We start from the raw sequence: 16,956 nt of genomic DNA, 5'->3' as shown, positions 1-16,956 counted from the left end.
CAAGAGTCTTTACTGTTGCTTGCTTTGTGTTTGTAGGAGAGTGATTATATTGATGGATTTAGATGTTCTCAAAACAGCTGATGTGGTTGGTGCAGCTATTGGCAATCCAGTACCATACAATGAAGGTAAGGAACTTCTTACAGACAATAGAATTGTTTGAGATTTGCTTATTTTTTCAGCTGGTTACTCTGTTTTTTTTTTTTTTTTTTTTAAATCAGTAATTAAATTGTCTTGTGCCTGAAATGATTTCCAGTTCTCAAATATCACTGGTACTTGTGTAGCTTGGAGTTTTGTATAGTGCTTGTCACCATGATATCTAAGCCCAGACTAAATAGATTAGATCCTACCTTGACATGTTATGGGCAAGTATCTGACCAGCTGATCATCACACTTTTTAGTAACTTTCTGCATAGCTCTTAAATGTGATGTTGCCTAATTCTGTACTATGGGAAGTCCCTAACTCAGGAACAGGTTGTGTTCTGAAAGTTCATTTCTAAATCACTTGTTGGGGACTTGTAACCCATTTTCCCGTAGAAACAATGTTATGCATTTTAGTTAGGTTCCCAGGCTAGCTCCAGCCTCACAAGACCTGCCACAGGTGAGGCTCCTCTGTCTGGTCTGGAGCAGCTCCCCTGTTCGCAGCAGCTCTGTTTTAATTGGTTAGCTGGTTAAACATCACCAATTAAATGGAATTTTACATCCCTAGCTGCAACGTTTTTTTCATTGCAAATAAACATAGTACAGGTTGTACCTCCCACATCTGGAACTCTCTGGTGTGGCAACATCTGCGGTCCAGGGAGCCCCATCCCCTGCTGAGGAACCCCTGATGTTAGTGAGGCCAGGCAGCGGCTGGAGATAGGTGGAGATCCTGAAGGGGACTTCTGGGCATCTGTGGCCACTGTCCTCCCCCATGTGGGCTCTTTGCTGGCTCCTGCAGCCAGCCCCTTTCCTCCTCTCGTCTGTGCCCCCCCCCCCACGTGGGCTGCACCTAAACCCCACCCTGTTCACCAGGAGGCAGCAAGCGCAGGCTGAGGATTCCAGAGGAGCATGGGGTGGCCAGCCAGCATTTGTGCTGTGCCTCTTCCTGCTCGCCTGAGGCTGCAAGTGAGGTTTTGTTTGTAAGTCTAGAGTGCCTGTATTTCCTTTGTATCTGCTTGTAACTGTCAACATTCAGGCAAACATTTTCCAAGCCACTCTCCCAGAGGTTGTATTTGGAAATTTGATTAAAAAAATCAGTTTTTCCTCATGAAAGCTGGGTTATAAGTGGGAACGTTGTGGAAGTGCTTTAAACTAGATTAAAAGGGGGGCAGGAGACAAAAAGCCAAAGGCAAGTGTAAAAAAAAAAAAAAAAGACACTGAGAGGGCTAGCTGTTGTGGGACATGGAAACTTACAGTGGAATCAAAGGAGTAACAGGAGGGAAATAAGTGAGGAAATCTGCTTGACAACTAATTGACGCCACCCAAACATAAGGACTATGGTGAATAAACAGATAACTGGAACTCTTCATCCACAAGCTTAATTATGACTCCGTTGGTATCACAGGCTTGGCGGGAAGTCTTATGACTGGAATATGGGTCTAAAGGGCAGTCTTGTTCAGAAAGGGCAGGCAGAGTAAAGAAGGAAGAGCTGTTGTACATATTCTTTAGATTTAATGCACTTGTTCTGAGGAGATGAGGCCAGACCAATTGAAAGTCTGAGTAAAGATAAAAGGGTTAGAACAAAAAGTGACCAAGTAGGGGTCTCCAGGAGACCCACCAGTTCGGGAAAAGGAGGTGGATGAAGCATTTCTAGAACAAATAACAGAACTATCCCGAACACAAGGCCTGGTACTGATGGGGGACTCTTACTTTTCCAAAAGAAGGCTAGACAGTAATGCAGCAAAACATAAACTTTCGAATAAGGTTTTGGAATGTTTTAAGGACAATTTTGTGTTTCTGCAAGTGGAGGAATCAACCGCGGGGACAAACTTGATTCTGACCAGCGGAGGAATTGGTAGTGAGTCTGAAGGTGGAATGCAGTGTGCGTGAAAGTGATCATGAAATGATGATTTCAGGAGTTCAAGGAAAGGAAGGGAAAGAGCAGCAGAATAAGGACGGTGGAGATTGTAGTGGTGTCAGCACCTGCCTCTCATGAGCACTCCCTTCTGGTCAGGTGTGGTCCTCCTGTTTCTCTGTTTGTGGTAATGGGGTGGCAGCTACATCTTGTCAGTGACTTCTTTGGCGGGTCTTCAGTGACTCAGCATTCTAGCCGAGGGGGGTGTATGTGTCTGTAAGTGGAACAGAAAACCCTCTTTGGGTTTGCAGTCTTGACTTGCTAAGGCTTCCTCCTTGGGGACACTGGCCTGTGGAACAGTTCAACAGAGGCTATTGTACCTGCTATTGGTGTGTCCTTTCTAGCAGTACTGCCCCTCTCCAAGACTCTGGCTTTTGCTAGACAGGACCCATTTCAGGACCCCTCACTTGGTCTGGATGGGTTCTGGATTCAGTCCTTGCTTGGCCCCCCGCAGCCTGCCAGGAACTTTTTAGCTCCCTTCACTTCAGCTGTCCTCCCTGGGCTCAGTCTTGCTTTGGTGTAGTGGGGGGCTGTCTGCTCTGTAACCCGGGGTCCCCCTGCGCTGTGATGTGATTGCCACTTACTCACCCAATTGTGTATTAACACAGACACTCAGGCTCAGCCTCCAGGGAGAGAGACAAAGGGAGGAGAGTGGAGACCAGCACCGGGCTGGGGGGCAGGGCCTTGAGGGGAGGCAGTTGCTGTCTGGGAAGCATGGAGAGAAAAGGCTAAGCTGGGTGCTAGGGGTCATGGATCCTAACCTTAGGGCCTGAGCCATCCTGGCCCTGCCCCCAGTAGCCACATCACGTATGTGCTGGGCTGTATTCTGGAAAATCAATAAACCCCTCGCTGTTCTACTGGCTGGTGGAGACTGTTCCTGCTGGTACGGGGGTGCAGGATCGGGGAAACCCCAACTCGCCATCACACTTGCCCACTCTGAGCTGTCTTTTGTCCTGCTGCTGTTTCAGGAGGGAGGGGTAGCCTGTTAGTCTGTAACTTTAAAAACTACAAGCAGTCCTGTGGCACCTTAGAGCCTAAGACATATATCATGAGCTTTCATGGGTAAAACATTCTTCATCAGCACAAAAGCTCATGATATAATGTATTTGCTAATCTCTAAGGTGTCACAGGACTGCTCGTTTTTAAAGTTTATGGTTAGTGCTAGGTCTAGATTTACCTTTTCTTAACACCTTTTTCTCTGCATTTTAAGGAGTTTTATTAAGTTATTGTATTTTAGCTCTTGTATTTTGCAGTGCTGCAGCCCCTCCTGCTGAGAGATGTAAAAGCTTAACCACTTAAATAATTTCAGAGGGGGAGCCGAGTTAGTCTGTAACAGGAAAAACTTAAACAACAAATAGGCTAGTAGCACTTTAAAGATTAACAAAACATGTAGATGGTATTATGACTTTTGTGGGCACAGCCCACTTCTTCAGATGACTGGCGTGCTGGATGTCCAGAACCAAAAATAAATAAGGGAAGAGGGGAGAAGGAAAAATTGGATGGGGGGGAAAGGGGGAGAAACATTTCAAAGGGAAAGCCGAGCCAATATGTAGCAGGAAAATCAAAAAATAGTCTATTAGCACCTAAAGACTAGATCGTTAAGAGGCAGATAAGAACCATTAGTTTGCAATGTAAAGGAAGAGTTGAAACAAAAAACAGGACTATGTAGCACTTTAAAAACTAACAAGATGGTTTACTAGGTGATGAGCTTTTGTGGGCCAGACCCACTTCCTCAGATCAAGTAGTGGAAGAAAATTGTTTCAGCTACACCAGACTAACACGACTACATTTCTATCACTAAAGGAAGAGTATTAACACTAGATTCTACACAGACATAAAGAACCATAGGCACCTTCATTATTTGGTTGGTTGATAATGTCCCAGCCATCCAATATCGCGATGTAAACCATTTGCATGAGAATTGAACTTGTGAATGAAGTGGAGTTCCGAACCTTTCTGTGTATTTGGCTTTTTGAATTGGTCTAGACTCTATACCAAAACAGCAACTTGGAGCTGGCGGGACACTGTAGAAACAAAACAGCAACTTGGAGATCCCCTAATGTAGTGGTTCCCAAACTTTTCGGCATCATGCCCCCTTTTTGATTTTTGAGAAACCCTCAGGCCCCCCCCCTTAATAGCAGCAAAACTTGTTGAGCCAAAAAAAAAAAAAGGAGCTGACTGGGGCCGAAAAACAAAAATAGCAGCAAAACTTGGGTGTGGGGTGGGGGGGGAGGTGAGATGAATGGGGGGACTGGGTCACCTCATGCCCCCCTGAAATTTCTTCACATCCCCCCAGTTTGGGAACCCATGCCTTAATGAGTGTCCAGGGAGGTTAAATTGTTCACCACCAACTTTCTGTATGTTCCCTTTTTGGATATCTGATTCATGTCCATTCATTCTTTCCCGTAGGGACTGTCCAGTTTGTCCAATATATATCATAGTGGGGCGGGCATTGCTGGCATTTGATGGCATAGACCGCATTACTGAATGTGCAGTTAAATGAGCCTCTGATTTGGTGGCTGATGTGGTTGGGTCCAGTGATGAATTTGCTTGGGTAGATATGTGCACAGAGTTGCACTGGGGCTGATTGCACCGGGGTTCCTAGATGCTTACGATGTAGCTGTGTAGCATGGTTGCTGGAAAGAATTAGTTTCAGGTTGGGGGGTTGTCTGTAAGCAAGAATAGGCCGTTCTTGCAAGGCCTCTGAGAGTGAGGGATCATTTTCCAGGATAGGTTGTAGATTGTGGATAATGCGTTGGAGGGGTTTAAGGTGTGGACTGTATGTAGGTGATGACAAGTGGAATTCTGTTGTTTTCTTTTTTGGGTCTGTCTTGAAGTAGTTCATGTCTGGGTTCTTTTTTGGCTCTGTTGATCTGTTTTTTCACTTCCCCAGGTGGGTATTTTGGTTTTAGGAATGCTCTAATGCATTTAATAATGTCCCTTTAAATAACTGTCAACCCTGAATTCTTTTGAAGTAGTAATAGAAAGTGGTCGCTTGCTGTGGCTCTTCTCTAGATGGTTTTTTTTGTTTTATAACACGCTTGAATGTGGGTGTTTTATTCCGTGGGGCTCTTGTTGAAAACAAGATTATATTCCATTGTGACACTGTGGGTATGTCTTCCTCATTTTCCCTTAGTAGACTTTCAGTGAGTTCAATGAACAATGCCTCTTTGGGGGTTGAGTCTATTTAATCAATAGTCAAACATGCTATGTAAGCAAGCCAGCACTTTCTTTAAGACCTAGGGCTTCCCTTCTTTCTGAAGCTGTGCAGTCTATCCTGTGCTAATTCAGGTTTTCTCTCAAGCCTTTCTGCCTGGAGAGCTTTGTAGTCTTTCTCCTCTGGAGCTTTCTCTGTGTTGTTCTGTGGCTGGTTACTCTCTCTGGGAGCCTCTGGTCTCCTGGAACTCACCACTGGGAGTGGTTTTACTCAAGCTTCCCTGAGGAGCATCCTCTTTGCTCTGGATGCCTGCCTGAGAACTGAACTGAGACCCAGCTGTTTCTTAACTAATTAACTCTCTCTTCAGTGGACCATGTCACAGAGAAGCTGGGTGCCCAACCCCACAAAGGGCAGCCCCTGTGACAGGCATCCTAAAGTCAGTTTAAATCACTTGGGTCTCCATAAAGTAGTTGCTGTGGGAGATGTGGCAGGCTCAGGCTTGGTCTACATTTGAAAGTTAGGTCAGCATAGCCTAGGGATGTAAGAGCGTAGTTGATTAATTCAGAAGGCGTCCCGCTGCTCCAGTCCTCCGGGGCGAGAAAATCCCCGTTCGTAACTGCGGATCCGACATAAGTCGGATCTGCGTAACTCGGGGACTGCCTGTATAGCCATGGTGCTCAGAGGTGTGGAGAAAAATTCAAATCCATTGGGCACTGTAACCACGGCGATGTAACCCTCAACATGAGTGCAGGTAGGAGGAATGCTTCCATCTACTGCTGGGTGAGATTTTGGAGTTTCCTTGGTGATGGGACCCCTGTTATTGCTGTGGGAAGCATCTGTGCTACAGAAGCTTATCTGTGGCACCATAGCTGTGCTGCAGTCCTGTGTCTGCTGTGCACATAGCCTCAGGGTGGCTTGCAGTTGCTTTGTAACGCATTTGAATGTTAGAGGGTGTTGTATGCGATTAGGCTCTTGTAAAGGTAAGGTTGGCGCCCTGGGGCAGTTCTCATTACCTTGGTCACCAGTCCATCGCACTATAAGCAGTTTTTCCCCCTTTGACTAACAGGACAGGGGCACCAGCAGCAGCATTCCTCCACTCCAGCTGCCACCACAACATACAGCAAACCACAGCAGCAGACTGGGAATTCAGCATCAGGTAAGATACTTCTCATTCAGGGTGTCTCAGTGGTAGTTGGCCCTATTGGACTGAATCATGAGTCTGAGTTGGATTAGGGCTGCAAAGTAAAACCAACGTAGGGTGCTCTAACAGCAGAGAATGGAGGCAGCTTCTGGGCACCTAGAAAAGGGAGGGCAAGAAGCTGCTCTAAGCCAGGAATGAGAAGTTGACAGCAACGAACAGTAAGTGGCGCCTCTCCCTTCTGGTCCGTGAGAGGCTGCTGCCCAAGAGTCTTTGCAGTCTGTTTTCATAGTGAAAAGGAATTACAGCTGGGGTGGGCAAAAGCCTCTCAGTGGGCTGGATCCGGCCCATGAGGCAGTTTCAGGCCCCGCCCCCTAGCTCTATTTAAAGGGCTTGTGTCTTCCCTGCACCTTGCCTAGCAGCTGCAGGGAAGGCACAAGCCCTTTAAATAGAAACAGCTGAAAGGGATCACAGCTCCTCACACCTCTAGCACATTGCTGGACTGGGACTGGGGCGGGAGCTGTGTCTATTCAAAGGGCTCGTGTGTTCCCTGGCTGCTAGGCAACGGGTTGCCTGACAGGCACAGGGAAGGCGCCAACCCTTTAAATAAAAGCACTTAAAAGGACTTGCAGCTCGCCCAGCTTCTACTGAGTTGTTAGGAAGCCAGAGATGTGAGCCCTTTCAACTGCTTCTATTTAAAGGGCTCGCCTGCTGGGTGGCTGCATTGCCTGGCAGTCAGCCAGCAGTCTCAAGCCCTTTAAACAGAAGCAATTGAAAAGAGCTCACACCTCTTCCCCACTGTCTGGTTGCCTGGGAGCCTTTCAACTGCTTCTATTCAAAGGGCTTGTGCCTGCCGGGCAGCTGCCAGGCAATAGGTAAGAAGTGGGGAGCATGGCTTTGTTCTCCTTTCATATACATGGTGGACAATGTTCCAGGTGACCTCCAAATTGAGCTTATTGACTTGCAGAGTGATGCCTTGCTTGCAGAGCAATTCAAATCAACGCCACTTCTGGAATTTTAGTCATCTCTCAATGAACAAAGCTTTCCGAAGGTCAAGGTTCATGCCCAAAAGATGCTGGTATTGTTCAGATCAACTTACATCTGCGAGCAGACATTTTCTGTGGTGAAATTCAATAAATCTAAGAACAGCTCTTCTGTCAGTGATGACCATCTTGCAGTAGTGCTCTGCATTGCAACATCAGAAGTGACACCTGACTTCGTCTTCCTTGTTAATGTCCAACATAGACTTTCTTCTTCACACTGAGTTGCATTTTTTCTTTTCCACTTAAATTTAATGCACATAAGTTGCATTAAACTCAGGTGGGCAATAAGTAAGATGTGGCTTCTGCCAGTGCTGATTTATCCTGTGCCTCTGCAGATATGGCCATTTAAAGCTCCTGTTGGCTGTGGATCACCATTCCCAGCCCATGTGAGCTGTAGGAAGTGGTGTCCCAATTCAAGCAGCGCCCATTGGCTAGAGATGGTGCTCCATGGTGAGCGGGAGGTTCAAGCAGCTGTCCCGGTGGAGGTGCATGTAAATAAAGCACTGGTGGCTGCCGGGGCTAACCCTGGTGAGCCATGTCCGCTTCGCAGGTTGGATCCCCACCACTGATGTAACTAAATGTTTAATGTTGGTGGTTTTGTTGTTACAAATGCTTCAGGTGTTTTCAAAATGTTAACGATGTTGTTACAGATTTTACAAGTGTTGCCTTCTATGATAATCTATGGATAATGTTGTATGCATTATATGCAACAAAGTAATTACTTTGTTGTGTAAAAAAACATATTGGCATCTTTTCATCGCACATGGACCACCCTTTCCGCCCAAGACTCTGCCCCTTCTGGGTCGGCCCACGGACACTTCTGAAATTTGTGAAGTGGCCCTCCCTTCAAAAATTATTGCCCACCTCTGAATTACAGCCTTTGAAATGTTTGACCCCTTCTGTGAGGGAAGAACGATGAGTCCATCTTAAAACACATGAAAGAAACTTGGTAAAAATTCTTGACTTTATTTGGCATATATTGCACATTCTTCCTATTAGCGTTTTGTTTAGTTGAAACTACATTGTGACCCTCTGGTTCCCAACTGATTGAAAGGGTGGGTCTGTGCTAAGCCATTGAAACAGAATGGTTAGATGTTATATGGATGAGACTCAATTGAAACTCTCTCTATAAATACTAGTTCTTGCTGAGGGCTTTAAATTGGCATAAATTATCTGTCTAGCTGTAGAATTATTTTTCAAACAAAAAGATTTCAATCCAAGTCTGAGCTACGAGTAAAATATGGGACCTGTCTTGGACTTTTTCCCCAAATTTCATTGTTAGAGAAACATTTTGAAATAGAGAATTTTGAAACCTGCTTATTATTAAGACGGAAGTGAAAATGACTCTTACCTTATTTTCTTTACCCCTTATTTAAATGTATTTGGTGATCCAGTCTATATTCATAGGAGCATAAATAGACTTATAAGCTATTTGATGGATTTCTCCAAGGAATCGCAGAACTTGTCACACTTATTGGTGTTGGTTCATGCTTACTAATTACTTCATGGGCACTCAGCTAATATTTCTAACCGAACATCTGTGGACACTTGTTCATGGCTGCCATTCCTGGTTCTTTTATACTATTTAATAGTCATAAAAAAGGCTGAAACATTTCTCTTCTGAAACAGGTGCAGTTTGTGACTCCAGAATAGAAGGGCTTTAAAACAGTGATTAATGTCTTTAAAATCGTACTCTTTGTTGCTTAAATACCATGTTGACTGAAGCCTTATAAATGCCTATGTGCATTTCTTTCTACTTGCTTATGGACATCATCTTCCTGTAGCTCAGGGTATGTCTACATTTGCTCCCTAGTTCGGACTAGGGATACAAATGTAGGCAACCGAAATTGCTAATGAAGCGGGGATAAAAAAGTAAGGAGTAACGTTAGTTCAAACCAAGGGCTTTGGTTCGAACTACTGTGTCCTGGCGCGCACTTCTGGTTTGAATCAGCTGTGATTCGGACTAGCGCGCCGGGCGAGATCTTGCTAATGAAGTGCAGGATATTTAAATCCCCGCTTCATTAGCAATTTCGGTTGCCTACATTTGCATCCCTAGTCCAAACTAGGGAGCAAATGTGGATGTACCCTCAGTGAGAGAATGTCTCTTGCAGATTAATAGAGTGCTACCTGATATGGGCTTGCCACTTGAAGTTAACTTATTTTAACCTTTGTTGATGCTTAGAGACATGTAAGATCATTTTGTCTGAGTTCTATATAGCTGAACTTGTGTGTGTTTTTTCTAGGTCCCACTGCGGTGAAGTACCATGGCCCCACAAAGCAGTATGGGAAAGCAGGCGGTTCCAGCTTCTTGAGCACCCCTGGTGGATCACAGTCCAAAGTTGTACCAATTGCAAGTCTGAATCCATACCAGTCCAAGTGAGTTACAGAATCTCTGTTGTCCACGTTCAAAGAGTGCTGTAGGCATGAAGAAATAACACTCAGAGTAAATTTCTGCTTTCTCAGAAGAAATACCAGTCTTTTAAGTCTGTCAAATTCTTTTAATTTCTTTTGGACACCATGTCAGTTATCTCAATACAGCAGGTACTAAAGGTATTTTTTTGATTACCCTATGTGCTAGGAACTCTGATAATCAGAGATTAGGCTCTGGATCACATGATAAAAGTTGATCACAGAGTCTGTGGGCTCTGCTGATCTTTGATCTGTTAGTATGGTATGTTGCCTCAAAATCAATTGACATGTTATGTTTCCTTTTGGTAGTAGCCTGTTTAACTGCCCTACCATAAACTTGTGCACCCTGGCTTCAGGATAAATGACATCCTGTTTTAAGAGAACGTAGATATAAATATTTTGGGAACATCAATGGTTAAATTATACAAGCTGATCTGCTTTAGTCTATATTTTATCCATGGTATGAACCTGAAAATTGGACTCCTGCAAGGTTCTAATATGTGGCCTTTCAGTCTAGGTATACTGCTTTACTGGGGATGCTTAATATTGAAGAGTGAAAGATTAAAGGCGGGATGCTTCTAGGAGAATTTTTTGGTACTTTATCATGCTATATGCCTTAAAAGTGACTTTGTTTTCTTAAATGTTTTTGGTTCTCTATAATTTCTGTTTCAGTGGCATAAACACCGTACCTTTTACACAGACAAGTAGAGTCACTGAGCAACAGTGGGAAATCTTAGGTTCTGTATTAACAGCATAGAAACTGAAAGTCTGTGAAATTTGTAAGACTCCACTCCATTCTAAAAAAGGACATTGGACTACTAATTCTTACTGTCTTGTTTCCAGATGGACCATTTGTGCTCGTGTTACCCAAAAAGGCCAGATTCGCACCTGGAGCAACTCCCGCGGTGAGGGAAAGCTGTTCTCTATAGAGCTGGTTGATGAAAGTGTAAGTGCTGCGGTGGGATCCAAGATACGACAGCGAAGAGAGCCTTGGAAGTTTGCATAGTTAGAAGCAGATGAGTTCTTGAGAAACAAAATTTCTGTATTTAAGTAAATGAGAGAAGGAAGAACTAAGGACGTTTTTGGCAGATTTGTTATAGAGAATGGCATTCTTTGAGGTCTTAGGGTATGTCCCACTCTCATTCACTCAGAGTCTTTATAGATATCTAAAATGAGACCCTAAATGCTGTTGTTTGCATCTTTTGTTAGCTCAGTGGTATGTGGCCAAAAATGGTGGCAGCATCAGAATTTGGTCTCTACACAGACCACGTTTCAGTTTTGTGGCACTTCTCTTAGATTGACAGAAGAATCCCATTCCTGTTGCTTTGACATCACATCCATCATGCAAGGCATAAAAAATGTAATCCAAACGAGCATTTTCAAATAGAAACTTACATTCTGATTTCCTAATTAAAATGAATAAATATGCAATACAGGGAAATTCCATTTCTGGTTTAAACAGCAAGGAGTTCAGTGGCACTTTAAAAACTAACAAATTCATTAGGGCAATAGGGCATAAGCTTTTATGAGATACAACTCTCACACAGATGCTGAAGAGGAAAACCATTTCTGGTTTGTTTTGAAGAATGAAACGTGGTCAGTTTCTCAATTAATTTTTTTTGTTATACAGCAGCTTGTTTGTTCGTATGAGATTTTTTTTCAATACTAAATGTTCGTAATTCGACACATCTTCATTAGTCTTATTTCACGTCTGCATGCTGTCAGCATTTTGACTGACAGTTTTTAATATTTTTATTGCATAAATATCTTAACTAGTGGAATTCTAGCTCAGCCATTAATTGTCACTCAGGGAAGAGCTTGTCGCAACACACACTGCTGTACCTATCAGCGTGATGTTATCCCATAATTTGTGAAGCTAAATGCTATGTCTAAAAGGAGATGTTGCCTGATCTGTAAAATGACATAATTGATGCAAGGTTTGGGCATATCTGTTCAGAGCTACACTTCTTTACAACAATGTGTTGGCATACTGCACTTGCTAGTACATGCCATTCTTTCTGGAGGTTCTTATGTGGGTTTAAGTAAAGTCATGGATATGAACTCAGATGTTTGTTGCGGGTTTGGAGCTAGTCTTACAGGGTATTCCACATCTATGGAAATGGAACCACTTTATATTGGAAGGCTTTGCACATTGAATTTTAATTCTAACTGGGTTTTGCATTTTCCTGCAGGGTGAAATTAGAGCTACTGCTTTCAATGATCAAGTGGACAAGTTTTTTCCGCTCATTGAATTGAATAAGGTACAGTATGACTGTTTATTTTATAACCAGTATGAGTTAGAGGGGTGTTTATAGAGTCTATTGAGTTGTTTAACGGTGTGCGTAGGTCATTTGCAGCATTTCACTGCAGAGGTATCCTATGTTTCATCCCTTCTCCTTTTCTTTAGGTATATTACTTCACCAAAGGCCATCTAAAGACAGCTAATAAGCAGTATACAGCTGTGAAAAATGACTATGAGATCACATTCAGTAATGAGACTTCAGTAATACCCTGTGAGGATGCTCAGCACCTTCCTTCGGTTCAGTTTGCGTTTGTGCCCATCTCTGATTTGGAGAACACATGCAAAGACACAATTGTTGGTGAGTCCATATAGCAAGATGGGGTGCCAAGAAACTTAAAATCATTTGTCTTGTAGCAAATAATTGAGGAGCAGGTGGTGAAACATAGTGTTATGTGATTAATATGTTCTCTGTCAGGCACTGCAGTGTGGCAGGTAAATGCTTCAGGTAGTTACTTTTGCTAGTCTTGGTGCTAGGGAGTTGGGGTTCTTTGTACTAGCCATGCACACTGATTTATCTGCCAGCTTGCAGTATAAACTAGAAGGTGAATGGGGCCACAAGTATGATATGTTCTGTTTCTGAGGGAAGGTGCAAAGAAACATTCTGTATGCATCTTTCTGCAGCTCTGCAATACATTTGGCATTACTTCTTGTGATTGTCTTGCATTGCTTCACTAGGAGCTCTGAAACTTTCCTCTAACTCAGTGGGTAAAGCACTCTGGGAAGATCAGAGGCTGGGATGATAGTTCTCACTTGTAGTGGCTCCACAGAAATATGTTAAGAACATAAGCATGGCCATACTGGGGGAGACCAAAGGTCCATCTAATGCAGTGTCCTGTCCCCTAATATTGGCCACTGTCAGCAATCCCAGAGGGCATGATTCAGAGGTGTTCAACTAGCGTTTAGAAACAAATGTCAGAGTTCAAAGCAATGTAGAGATTAGTGGGCGTATTGCACAAGCTTATCACTTCTAAAGTGTCCACATACATGCTTGGGTTGTCAAATGAAAAAGACTTTGGTGTCCTCCTCATAGTTGCTGGAACATGCTTGTCTGCATAATAGACGCTTTGTAATCCCCTGGTTCAAGAGAACCTTAGACTGGAAAAGCAAGTAGTGCTGCAAGGTGAGAATGAAGTCTCTTTTATAAAGTGGTAGGTGAGAAGATTGCACAAAATCTTAAATCTACCTGCTATGGTGGATTACTTTATGAACTGTTAAATTCATCGAGAAAATAGCATTGCAAAGATGTAATGGATTTTCCTTTCACTAACAGCCTTTCAACTTTAATATACAGGGTTCCCAAGTTTTAGACTTTTAGAATTTTTATAGGGATTTAGAATCTCTGAAGATGTAATCTGATGCTACCTGTGTATGAGTTCTTCCCATGTCGTCTTTGCTCCTCTGACCCAGTCATGACCTTCAAGTAATTCAAACTGAATTATGCCTGCTTTTCAGACATAATTGGAGTCTGTAAGAGCTATGAAGACATCACTAAAATTACAGTGAAATCTACCAATAGAGAAGTATCCAAGAGGAATGTGCATTTAATGGATACATCTGGGAAGATGGTGACAGCTACTCTGTGGGGAGATGAGGTAAGTGCCTGGTTACCTGTTCTGAGCTTTCACATATATAGAGAGAAGAATGGGTATAATATGTCACCTGTGGCGGCTAAGAGTGGGGATGCGTCTCTGTATAGAGGGTAAAAGATTTAGTTTGGTTTCTCTGATCTGACCTTGTTAGCCTTTCTCCACAATAACTTTATACTGTGGCCAATCTGGCATAGTTTGAGCCACGATGTGCAACATGCCTATTTCTCTCCAGACTCTGGCAGCCTTCGTATTCAGGAAGCACTGTCAGCATTAGCTCTAGAGGAGTTGCTGCTTTGATCAAGAAAGAGCTCAGTGACCAAAGGTATCCAGCAGGGTTAAGGTTTAGTCGTAGGGCAGGGTCCTTGGAATGCTGAATAAAGTCAAAACTTGCCTGGGGTTGTGAGGAGGGGTCAACCTCAAAAAGCTAGCAAGAACAAAGAGCCAATGAATGTATTTGGTTTTTAACCACAGGACTGGGATTTTGGGAACATGAGCTCAGTTTTGAGAATTGCCACCAATATCTGATGTGGCCTTAAACAAGTAATGTGGTAGGCTCTTGTTGATCTATGCCTCAGTTTTTTGTCTGTGAAATAGTTATGATTCTTATCCACCTGACAAGGATTCTTTGAGGCTAGAGCCATGGTGTCCAACCCATTCTGAAGCATACTAGCCACATACAACCAGACAAATAGCCACGTGTGGCTAGCATGTTGGACATCTCGGGGCTAGATGTTCATATGTCACACAGCTCCTCTGATGGAAGGTGCCACTGAAGAGCTAAATGTTATTGCTGTGCAAATAGTCATTTTTATATTTATGGGGTTTTCTTCTCTTTGGGGATGTCTCTGTGAAAGTGCCCAGATGACAGCAATCTTAATAAATTTTGCTTCAGTTAAACTGAGAAAATGGAATTAAAAGAAAATGTTTGCTCAATATATCTAAATTTACTCTTCTCGTAAGCTAAACTAGATAAGGCATTCTCATCAGTGTAGCAGGTCAAAAGAAAAACAAGCAACTTGCATTTCTTGTAAGCAATAATTTTTCTGACCACATAGGTCCTCTTGTTAGCATGTTACTGTCAAGAGAGAAATCATCCTTGGGTTAAGTCTGTTCTGATCTGGGACAGCTATCCTCCCTTTCCAAACCATTTTTCTCCACTTAAATACACACAGGATGGGATTTTGGGGACTACTTGCAGTCTCTGAGATTGGCCATTGGGGATTCAAAAATCCTTTAAACAACGATTAATAGCCTGTTTTCAAGGCTTAATGACCTGACCTAGATACTGTGCCTCAGAGATACAGCTGGACAATCTGGTCCAGTTTGGGCCTGTTTGTAGTCATGATCTATGAATTATGAACCGAGATGAGCGCCCATGTTGTGCCATTTATATTTTATGTTTTCACAGGCGGAAAGATTTGATGGGTCTAGACAGCCTGTGGTAGCCATCAAAGGAGCCAGAGTTTCTGATTTTGGTGGCCGGAGTCTTTCTGTCCTGACCTCGAGCACAGTTGTGGTGAACCCGGATAGTCCAGAAGCATTTAAACTTCGAGGCTGGTATGACTGTGTAGTTGTGTTGAATAGAGGCGGCTGCCCACTGCTTGACTTTGACTTGTTGGAGATTCTGTTCTGTTTTACCCCTGTAATCCACATGTAAGCAGTTTAGAACGTTCAGAAGGGAAGCACAGGATCTGGGTTCTAGGTAGAATAGTTTCTATTTCTCTTGGCGGCTTTATGGCCTCTTGAGAGGTTGACTTTACAATTTTTAAACTGACACCTATAATCCTATGACAACCTCTGAAGACTTGGAGAGGAAGCAATTAGAGTGGAAGTGGTGCATGCTGACCCAGATCCTTGGAAAGCAGCATGAAATCAGACTTTTAACAACTCTTCTTCTGTGGATTTTACCTAAGATAATGTTTTTCTTCCACAAGCTTTATCCACCCTGCAGGATCACATGTAGGTTCATCTATTGTGGATAGGAGGAATACTTTGATTCTAGGAAGGTTTTGTTGTATTACAGTTTCCTTTATTAGATGCCTTTTATGGTATAACAAAGGCACATTAGATCCTTGTCAGCAAATTAATACAATTCCAGGGGTGCCCCTAGTGCTGCTACATTACAAGTTATTGGGAAGCTAAAGGTAGGAAGGAGGGTCTAGTGGCTAAGATAGTTAGAGTCTTTGTTCATTCCTTCTCGGAGAGTGTCGAATTTTAACATGAATGACAGTTCAGAGGATTCCCTTTCAAGTGCAGATTGAAAGGGAATCCTCTGAACTGTCATTCACGTTAAAATTCGACACTCTTTGTTCATGCCTTCTCGGAGACTCTAACTATCTTACCCGTTACCAAGATAGCTTCCCCAATTATCACCCCTAATACCATTAGCTCACAGACATCTAACTCTCCCCACCTCTAATATAATTAATTCAGACACTTACCTTCCTTCCTCTCCCCCCCACCCCCCCGCATCCCCCTCCTGTTCTGAAATGTGATTTGTCCTTTTCATATGTGTTCTTTTTTTTTAATTGTATCCTTTGGTATATATGGTTATGACTATTTTCTTCCACTACTTGATCTGAGGAAGTGGGTCTGGCCCACGAAAGCTCATCATCTAATAAACCATCTTGTTAGTCTTTAAAGTGCTACATTGTCCTGCATTTTGCTTCTGTAAAATTAAGTGAGGTTTGAGGAGGAGTTTGAAAGGGGTGGAGGCACACCATGGAAAAAAGTGTGAAAATGAGCCTAACAGAAGATATGGGGAGAGGCCAATAAATGAGGTCAAAAATATAGGGGAGAGCAGAAGTGTGTCGTCTGGAAGGCGAGGATGAGAAGCTTACCCGGTCCCCCTCCTCTCTATTCCCCCCCCAACTGTAGCATGATGGCATTGCTACTTTTCAGTAACTAAGCACCAGGACTTTATGGAGGGGAATAGTGTGGTTTTGCACTGGACTGCAGGCTGCTCAAAAAGAACATGGCGCAAGTGAGACATGATCCACTGGACATGCTTTCCCAGAGTTAATATTTTGGTGGCAGTTGCCTATGCACAGTAGCTTAGTGCTCTGAGGCCATTTTATGCTAGTGTGGTCATGTGTCTATACTGTCTAGTGTCATTTCTGTGTTGCGCTGTACTGAGTCAAACAACCTTACGATGCAGAGGAGAGTGCCTGGCCTTCCAAACAAGCCAGAGACCTTTCCTCCTTAAGGAAAGGAAAAATAGTGCTGCATTAAAGTAACAATCCACTGCAATTCCTCCGGGATGGGA

General features: G+C 43.3%; 1 protein-coding gene across 1 annotated transcript in view; it reads left to right on the top strand.

Moving 5' to 3' along the window:
* The window catches only part of RPA1 (replication protein A1), a 32,685-nt gene that overhangs the window by 5,240 nt on the left and 10,489 nt on the right, over positions 1–16,956 (top strand). The window contains exons 5-12 of the mRNA XM_075904474.1: positions 37–125; positions 6,277–6,366; positions 9,635–9,767; positions 10,644–10,746; positions 11,993–12,061; positions 12,208–12,400; positions 13,555–13,694; positions 15,100–15,248. Of these exons, the coding sequence (XP_075760589.1) occupies positions 37–125; positions 6,277–6,366; positions 9,635–9,767; positions 10,644–10,746; positions 11,993–12,061; positions 12,208–12,400; positions 13,555–13,694; positions 15,100–15,248 (966 nt within the window). The remainder of the gene's footprint in view (positions 1–36; positions 126–6,276; positions 6,367–9,634; positions 9,768–10,643; positions 10,747–11,992; positions 12,062–12,207; positions 12,401–13,554; positions 13,695–15,099; positions 15,249–16,956) is intronic.

This window comes from Pelodiscus sinensis, chromosome 21 (assembly GCF_049634645.1).
Source record: "Pelodiscus sinensis isolate JC-2024 chromosome 21, ASM4963464v1, whole genome shotgun sequence".
Lineage (NCBI taxonomy): Eukaryota > Metazoa > Chordata > Testudines > Trionychidae > Pelodiscus > Pelodiscus sinensis.
Note: the sequence above shows the minus strand (reverse complement) of the source record. Positions and strands in the feature narration are given on the sequence as shown.